This window comes from Danio rerio, chromosome 23 (genome assembly GCF_049306965.1).
Source record: "Danio rerio strain Tuebingen ecotype United States chromosome 23, GRCz12tu, whole genome shotgun sequence".
NCBI classification, from domain to species: Eukaryota; Metazoa; Chordata; class Actinopteri; order Cypriniformes; family Danionidae; genus Danio; species Danio rerio.
Genome location: NC_133198.1, coordinates 15,717,491 through 15,727,114, shown reverse-complemented (window position 1 = coordinate 15,727,114; position 9,624 = coordinate 15,717,491). Strand labels below are relative to the sequence as shown.

The following is a 9,624-nucleotide window of genomic DNA, read 5'->3' as shown; positions in this document are numbered from 1 at the left end:
AGTAACAAAGCTTAAAATTCTCAGTGTATAAAATCAATACACACCGATATAAAAATAGAAAAAGAATATGTCAGAGTTGCTTGTGTGATGATTACTAAACTATATATATCGTAACTTACTAAATATACATGCATATACAGTGATATTTTTGTCATTTATAACTTGAATTTTACTCTCTTTGTTCTAAAATGCTTCAAACATTTTTTAACAAGATTTTTAATACATGTGGACGAGCTGAACTTATTTTCTGTGGTATAACCAACAACATCAGATTCTTAAAAATACAGCTTCACTCGAACCTAGAACATTCCTTTATTACATTAATGGTTAAGCATTAACATAAGAATTAACAGTGGAGGTATTGAAGCCCGTGAGATTGAAAGGGAGCTCTTGAACGAAAATGAACTTGCGACAGAAGCCCCTTGTCTGTGCTCAGTATAAAAGAGGGTGAATCGTCTTACTAAATAGAATAATACTTACAACAAGAATCAATGCAATACTAAAGTAGATCAGAAACAATCAAAAGAAACAATCAGATCTCATGCAACACTTGCATAGAATTTTTTTTCAGTCATGCTCTGATTTTCTTTTTTTTTAATATAGAACAATAGATTAAAGTGAGACAAGTCGAGTAGCAAATAAAGATGCAGTACACTAAAATAGAGGATTGGTCAAGGCATTTGGTAAAGTGGACTTTTACCCTGACTTCCACATCCCAGAACATGTACATTTCCTGTGACTCTCTTCAAGGTTTTTCTGTAAACGCAATGGGCCAGGACTGTGACACAATCTATGTTTACTTAAACTCATGTTAGAAAGGCAAGAGCTGGGAAGATACAGTGACTTGCCCAATGACCTGAGATCAACACATGGTGTGGGTTAATAATGGCTGATATGACATAGAAATACTCATTAGTCCTGAAACATACTCGACATGACTCTAGCTAGATAATCTGCATTGCACTCTCCATGCCACTGGGGACACTACAGCATATTTAAGCATATGCTAGCCTGGTTTCAATTAGCACAAACTTTTGCAAGGTTTTCGAAATGTGCTCGATTTCAAAAAGAGCTAAATCATTCTAAAAATCATGACAGAGGTTGTTAATATGTTTATCTGAACACATATTTACCCAAAAGAGGCATAAATGTGTTAGCCAAACATTAATGCCAAGAAAAGGTCTTTAATTTCGGCAGTGCCCATCTATAAGGGGTTCCTTAGAGGTTTTATGCTGTCTTCAAGTTCTCCTTGGCCATTTCTTTTTATGAGTTGGCAAGTCATAATAATGATATCAGGTGCGTTCAAGTCACTTTGGGCAGCACAAGTTGGTGTTGTACCTACTTTTGATGAATTACATAAAATACAGTAGGGTGTGTTAACTCCGATAGCAAAGAATTCGCTTAAGTTGTGTTTGGTCACTGGTGACCCCTTGGGTTGACTTTACATCCATGAATTCCACCTGCTATTTTATAAATAACAAGGCATACACTGCCTGACAAAAGTCTTGTCGTCGACCACAGTTGTAAGAGCAACAAATAATAACTTGACTTCTAGTTGATCATTTGGAAAAGTGGCAGAAGGAAGATTTTTTCGATGAATCTGTTGAACTGCATCACAATCATTACAAATACTGCAGAAGACCTATTAAATCCCGCATGGACCCAAGAATCTCACAGAAATCAGTCAAGTTTGGTAAGGAAAAATCATGGTTTGGGGTTACATTCAGTATGAGGGTGTGTGAGAGATCTGCAGTGGATGGTAATATCAACAACCTGAGGTATGAAGACATTTGTGCTGCCCATTACATTACAATCCACAGGAGAGGGCAAACAAAGGCTGAATATATGGCAAGAGCGGTCATGTGGAATAAAACTTGCGGGAGCGGGACTAAAAATTTTGACCCTTGCAGATCTCTACCTCCAAGCTTCCTCCAAGTCATACACAATAGCTTCCTAACCTCCAAGTCATACACAATATTAACTCTTTTTCCACTGGACCGTGACTTTTTATTTTCTATACTGTACATTATTTCAGTTAAGTGACAAGACTTTTCTCTAAAAGTCAGACCTTACTGCCCTAATTAAATAATTAAAAATCAAGGCATGATCATATTTTATTTTGGTAAAATAAGCATAATCTCGAGGTCTTTGCCTTTCATATAAGCCACTTCTGATACCTAATGATCAACTAGAAGTCAAGTTATTATTTGTTGTTCCTAAACCTAGGATAGGCGATAAGACTTCAGGTAGTGTATAGTTTCCCCACTTACTGTATAACGACACTGCGGGGAATAATGATATTATGGTGTGACATTCAACTCGTAAATACCTAACTCGTCTTCAACACACAAATAGAAAGTGATCTCACAGATGAACTGAGGATTTTGAATTAATGGATGAGCAGGTCAACCTTTTTTGAATTGTGCAATGCAATACGGCCTTTTATGGCATCAAGCCATAAGGAGCCATTTTCTACCAATAAATACACAAAATATCATAAAAAAATTGACCATGTGACATGTTACTTTCAGTATTACACAAGAACAAAAACTTCTTTACAATATATTGTTACTTGCTAAATTTTTTACCAATTCGCAACTTAAGTTTGTATAATTTGAAGGGTGATGACAATGTAGCTATTGTCTTTTACTAATCAACATTTTCTCCTTTACACCAATCACTGACATGGCAAAGAGAGAGTTTAAAGATCATTATGATCTCACATTTTAAACACTCTGATGTCATTTTTGTAGAGTATATTTCAGGTCTATTGGTTTTACCACATCAATGTAATATAGTAGCCACTAGTAGGTGTTGTTTCCCTTGTATTTCAGAGACTAATATGCTCTAGAATTAAGCTATGATGCTAACAAACTATGTTGGTGACTATGCTGGACACTAATGGCTCAACCTTCAATTGTGGTCAATAGTCTTTACAATCTAACGTGAGGAGGGATGTTTCTGAAAGTGCATTCTGGGAATGTACGGATCCATTACAATCAACGCAACACAATCAATCGAGGGACAGTCAATTTAGCACCGTCCCCCTGGAGGACAATACGTTAGTGCTGAGGACTAGAAGTGTTAAGGCATGCAACTATACATTCACTCAAGTCTCTGTGCATGTTTTTAAGGAACTGTGTAGTTTATGTAGTTTATTAAAATCAAATGTATGTCCTACAATTGAATTGAATGATAAAAATTTGTAATGAAGAAAAAGTAAGAATATCTGATTGGCCATTTTTAGTAATGGAATCTAGAGGCCATCACAAAAAATGCATTAGCAATTTCTGTTTTCTTATAAATTCTCAAATCAGTGACTACAGCGCTACATGAGAGTGTACTGCAACTTTATGTGACTTCACATAACCGTACGACAACTGACGTTACATATATTTCAATGCATCTCACGTCAACAATCTCTGACTGAGAGCAGTCCTGACTTTGTAAACATACAGATCCATAAATACAAAGTAACGTTCTAAATAATTATATTCAGGATCTGGTGAAATTTCATTCAGTAAATATATATATATATACACTATCTATTCTTAGATGCGATACTAATATTCTGTTGCAGATTTTAAAATGCCGTCCCACTCAATCCCAACCCCTTCAAAAAAACGAGAGTAGATTTTTCTACCCTTATAAGTTTTCTAAAGGTCCTGTTCCAACCCTAATGTGCAAATAGTCCTAAATAATTGTATTTGAGACATGCAGTTTTAAAGATATACAGCAGGGGTGTCAAACTCAGTCCCTGGAGGGCCACTGCCCTGCACGATTTAGTTCCAACCCTGCTTCAACACACTTACAAGCTTGAAGGACTGAATTAGTTTGGTCAGGTGTGTTTAATTAGGGTTGTAACCAATCTGTGCAGAGTTGTGGCACTCTAGGAACTGAGTTTGACACCTGTGATATACAGGTACGTATTAAGGCCAGTTTGAATTGTCCTACACTGGATAAACCTTAGCCCAAGCTGCTACAGGTAACATCCAAGTCTAGAGTCATGATAATGAAAAAGGAGAGAAACTTTCTTTCATTTGGTCATTACAATCCTGGTTGGTCTGTGCTAATATAATCACCAATAAGGTCATTAGATTAGCAAAGGGACACCAAAAACAATCTAAGACTTTAAGTAGGCCACAAAAACTGTCACCCACAGCCTTGGAGAGAAAAGAGTGGCAAGAAATTGAGGACAGAGGAAGATTACTCTCTTGCTAGATCCACTACTTTATAGTAACAACAGTCTTCTTGGGCAGTTCAATCAGAGGGCAATTTTGGTAATGCTAGTTTGCAGTACAACTTTTTCGCTTTAACAGGGATAACTGTTCACCATCTTTAAAAAAAAAAATTGTGATGCACAATACATCAGCAACCATATCGGTATCGGCAGAAAAATGCTGATTTCTAAAGTTTAAGAAAATACATTATCGGCTTATAAACTGTGGACTTTTTTGCCAGTTGATACACTTCATAAGTGTGCTGTTGGCTATGAGGGTTTTGATTGGTGACGTTAAGCAAGTAGCAGTTGCAAAGAGGGAAAACAAGATATCGGCAGTGTGGGGGGTTTTCTTAGCCATTGAACAAAAATAGAGGACTATTACAGTTATTGACCTTCAGATATAAAGAGTTACCATTATTGATTTTGGCCAAAATTTTATATCTGTTCTTAAATATGAAAATCAAAAACAATTACAAAGATGTAAATTTGCCATCAGCTGCTTTTTACATCAGGTTAGTCTATCTAATGTTCATGCAGGTTGTAAACAAAACATTAGAATGCTTTTCCTGATGAGGTTATTGCCTAAAACTAAAAGGTGGTTTTTCTTATCTTTAAAATGCGATTGTTGTTCGTGTTGGTCTCTGACAGGGTCAAATTAATAAATTATTGTGGATATCATCAGTCTATATATCAATTATTAGCTTCAAAACATGAAGAATTGCCAGTTCTTGGTATCACAAATGTTCATTTGGCTTCTGCAACTTTATAAACTAAGTTAGTCTCGCTAATGCCGAGTTCAGACTGCATGACGCCGACAGGTTTTAAGAAATTGCAGACAAATGCCTGAAATCACAGGCAAATCGGTGCTCGTCCACGTGACAATCACAGTGGAAACTATCAAAAACGCGATCTGAGAGAATCGCTGATAAGTTGGAGACGCCCGTGAGATATTTGGCGTGGTAAATATCTGGGCCTGTCGGCGATTCAAATCATGCTGTGTGAAATGTTTTCTGATTGAAAATAACATCAGTGATCACCTACAGCCAATGAGAGAGCAGCATCCACTAGTATGAGTACCTGTAGGCCAGCAGGAGGTTGCGGGAAAAGTGCTCATTATTAGTTTATTTGCACCCAAGAAATGGAGGAAAACTAGTGGAAATATGGCAGGAGCACCCATGTCTGTTTGACGTGTCGTCTAAGCAATACCACAACTGGGTCGAAAAGTAAAAAAAGTTGAGGAGAAGTTGCTAATTCTCTTCAAAAGCCAAGTAAGCAAAATAGGTACATTTTCTACCCTCTTTTTCCATTATGTAGTTAATAATTAAAGATATGACTTTGCAATGTTTCCGTGTTACTTCATGCATGTGTTTGGTTGTTAGACGTAGTTTGGACAAAGTTGTCTGCGATTCTTCCTATTTTGAAGTCTTGCAGTGTGAAACCCCCCTTTCACCGATCCATCCTACAGTGTAAACGTAGCTGTGACAGAACGCTACCCCAGAGAGTCATGCAGTGTGAAAGCATGACTACTTTGAAAATCATGCAGTCTGAACTTGGCATAATGTGCATGCAAGTTCTAGGCAAAACCTATCAAAATGTTTTTGCCATTAAAAGTGTCTCTAAATGAAAGGCGGGATTTACTGTCCTCCCATGCCATATCTTATGAAGTGTTCTTTTTTCTTATATTATCTTTCGTAAATAGTAAAATATATAATCTACCTTTCTGCAACTCTCAGTGCATCACATATGACTATCCCAAAAGGGACACCTAACTTGGTACATAGAAAAACCTTCTATAGAAAAATCTGGACACCGATCTACTGTTGCGTGATAAAATAACTCCAATTTTTAGTCCTTCTCATTTCCCAGAAAAAGAAACTGATGACACTGACCTAATTAGGTTCTTTCTTTATGCGGCAGTGCGGAAATGCAGGAAGATGGACTGCTTCTCTTCATTCTGGAGATGTAATTCACCTCATGTGCAAACTCAGACTATAGTCACTCTACGAAAGTAGAGCGTAACCCTGAATTCCTATCTGACATGTACCGCATTTACGTGGTGCTTCTGCAAGCGGCAGTGTGTGCTACATCTGTGAATGTGACAGTGAACGTAATCATTCATATGTCAGTTGCCTGAATGATACACAAGTAAACATCAAGTGCTCCAATCAGGCAACACCACAAAAGAGGGCTTGAACCAAAACAAGGTGAATAATATTCACATTTACAAGCGCGCTAGCAAAAAAAATGATGCAACAAAATGCTACGTCTTTCGTCCCATGCTATAAAAGTGCTTTTCCTTTTCTTATAATGCCTTCTGTGCTCAGTAGGTTCAGGGAGAGCTTATGATTATAAAGTACTACTTGACTTGGGTGGGGTTAGGGTATTCAGAGGAAGCTCAATTATTATTTCAAAACGAACATGCATTTGATCTCAAAGGAGAAAAGCTGCTCTGTCTTTTGAAAGCACATGCCGTGCGCCACCAAAGACGATGACGACCACATGAGCTTAGAAAACGACAGGATCTTTTCATCAACCTTCATCCACTAACACTGCTTTTTCAGTTCCTCACCCCAATTCACAACTCAACCCCCTCCTGCAGCTGACCGGTCAGTAGTTGTCTCTCGGCCAGGCTCTCGAGCGCTGTCGGTTGTTACGTTGGTTGTGTCCGTCCTGCGAGTCTCGCTGCTGCAGGAGTCGGTCCTGTGACTCGTGTCCATTAGCACTGTGGATCCCACCCGGGTGGTTACGGTTAGGTGGGTAAACGTCACGGTAGGGGTTCGAGTGGCGATGGGGTTGGTAATCATCATCTTCCTCCTCTTCCTCTTCTTCCTCGTCCTCTGGGGGATGCAGGGAGCTAGAGCCTCCTCGGTGGAGGGAGCGAGAGTCACTGGCCTCGTCGGAGGGCATGAGGCTGTCCTGCTCTCCCTGCTCCTCCTCCTCCACTCCCACTCCACCCCCGGCAGGCGACAGCTGCTGGTTCTGGGACAGAAAGAGAGAGATGAACACTCTAAACAATACTGAGGTCACATGCTTTCTTTTTCGGTTTTACTCCAAAGAAAAATGACTCATTTACTGTAATAGATCCTGTGTACATGTAAAGATTGTACAAATGTATAGGGTTAAGTGTGAAGGTAAGAAGTTTTCAAAGGTAAGTCTAAGGAATTTTAAAGAGACTGGAAAATGTGGCTTAGCTTATACTACACAAAATTTGTGACTTTTATCTAGTCTTCTGGACTATACACCCGATCATACAGAATGTGCTTTTTAGGTCTGAAAACAAAAGGTTAGCTTTAAAAGATCAGTGTACTTTTCTAGGCAATCTCCAAATCTTCAAGTCTTGTGCACAAAACAAATGTCATTGGGTGCTTTGACTTTTTTCAGTTTCAGGCACGTAAGAGTACTCTTGCAAAAATTATAATTCTGCATGATCAGGTCCTAACTGTCCAAACTGCTATAATCTGTGAATTTGATTTCCGTCTTGCGAGTCAAATGTATTTTTTGCTGTTCAGACTAAGTATATTAAAGACAGTAAAAAGCCTATAGGCACTAGGTCTAAGATCAAACTGTTACATTATAGATTGCTACGCATTTTCCTCTGGAGCAAAATGATTTAGGTTAGTTTCAGAAACAAGGAGGTTGCATTCAAAAGGAAGTTAGAAGGAAGTTGTCACATTCACAAAGCATCAGTCTGTGCGGTGAGATACAGCCTTTTTTTCCAAAGTCATAAATTTAACATTTCTTTATAACACAGGAAAGCAGGCAGCTGTATCTGCTTTGTGAACTCATCATGGAGGCAGAACCTCCTTATGGAGGTTCCATAGTGATATCAATCAGCAAGGTGCAAAAACAGAGCAGTCCTAAATGACATCTTGCCCTCAAAACAGCAAATTAATTGAAAAGTGTAGGGAGGTAAGTGCATAGTACAACATAAAAATTGGTCTTGTCAAATGGAACGTTTGCACTGCCATTTGTACATTTGCACCATTTGACAGATAACATTTAAAAAAGGAGTGAAATGGACAGCTAAAAAGTGCCAAAAAGCATGTGGCTACTGCCCTGAATATAATCCAGTTCTAACATTCAATGCATAGAATCTTAAAAAGAAGCTTTAAATAGAAATGCCTACACCTTGAAATGTGCTATCTATACTCTATAACTACAGGAAAAGATATTGCCTACACCTGTGCAAACACGTTTAAAATGCTGCATTCTCAAATTCTAGAAACATTTCTCAAAACACTGCCGACACTTTGGCACATTTACTTTACAAACATTCGCCACTTTACAGACTGTTTACACCAGGGGTGTCCAAACTCAGTCCTGGAGGGCTGGTGTCCTTCAAAGTTTAGTTCCAACCCCAATTAGACACACCTGGGCTAGCTAATCAAGCTCTTAAGTTGTGGTCACACTGGGCTTTTCCTCCTATAGACTTCCATTCATACACACGCAAATGCGTCAGACCGGAAATGCAGGGTCATGCGTCAAGTTTCGCAGGTTGCTGCGGTGCAAAGTTCAAGCTTGGTAAACTCTGACCTGTGAAATCGCATCACTTGACTGCATGAGACCAATCGAGGATCAAAACATGACCTCTCTGGACAGAAATTTAAAACAGAGCAATCGCTCGCTTTTTTAAACGTTTAATCATCTTGTTTAATCTTGCCCCTTTTCGCAACACCGCACGACAGAATTTCGCACACACAAACTCTAGTGTGACCGCAGCTTTACTCTGCTTTCTAGAAACATCCTTGCTGGTGTGTTGAGGAAAGTTGGAGCTAAAATTTGCAGGACACTGGACCTCCAGGACCGTGTTTGGACACCCCTGGTCTACACCTTTAGGAACACTGCCTATACCTTAAGATAGATTTATACCTTAAGCCATTGCCCAAAGTGCTAAATTTAAATTTACAAACACTACCCACACCTTAACAAATACAGTTCGTAGCTAGGGAAAAGCTGCCTACCTTTAAAATTGTTGCCTACACCTTGAAACATGTAGCCTCTCAAACACTGCCTATACCTTTGGAAAAACTGGCTTCAACATCCACATGCTACTAGCTTCAACACACTTACCTGTAGGTTCCAAATAAACCTGAATGACTTAAATATTTTGATCAGGTGTGTTTAATTAGGGCTAAAGCTAAACTGTGCAGAGCTGTAGCCCTAAAAGAGTTTGACACGTGTTCTAGTATGACAAGTTTAGGTACCCCTGGTTATTTACAACTTAAGAAACATTGTCTACACTTAACATGCAATGCCCAAAGATTTATGAACACTTCCAAACTTGAACATTGTAAAAATGTGGACAAAGTTCTCTACAAATAAAGAAACATTGTCTACACTAGGGGACAAAAATCTCAGGCCTGGAGGGCTCCAAATTGCCTCAACACACCTGCCTGGAAGTT

General features: G+C 38.7%; 1 protein-coding gene across 12 annotated transcripts in view; it reads right to left on the bottom strand.

Moving 5' to 3' along the window:
• Window positions 1-293: 293 nt before the first annotated feature.
• The window catches only part of cacnb3a (calcium channel, voltage-dependent, beta 3a), an 89,103-nt gene continuing 79,772 nt past the window's right edge, over window positions 294-9,624 (bottom strand). For 4 of the 12 annotated variants that reach the window (XM_005161994.6, XM_005161995.6, XM_073938565.1 and 1 more), the window contains one exon: window positions 294-7,201. In XM_005161994.6, the coding sequence (XP_005162051.1) occupies window positions 6,830-7,201 (372 nt within the window). In that variant the 3' untranslated portion in view covers window positions 294-6,829. 12 annotated transcript variants of the gene reach the window in all.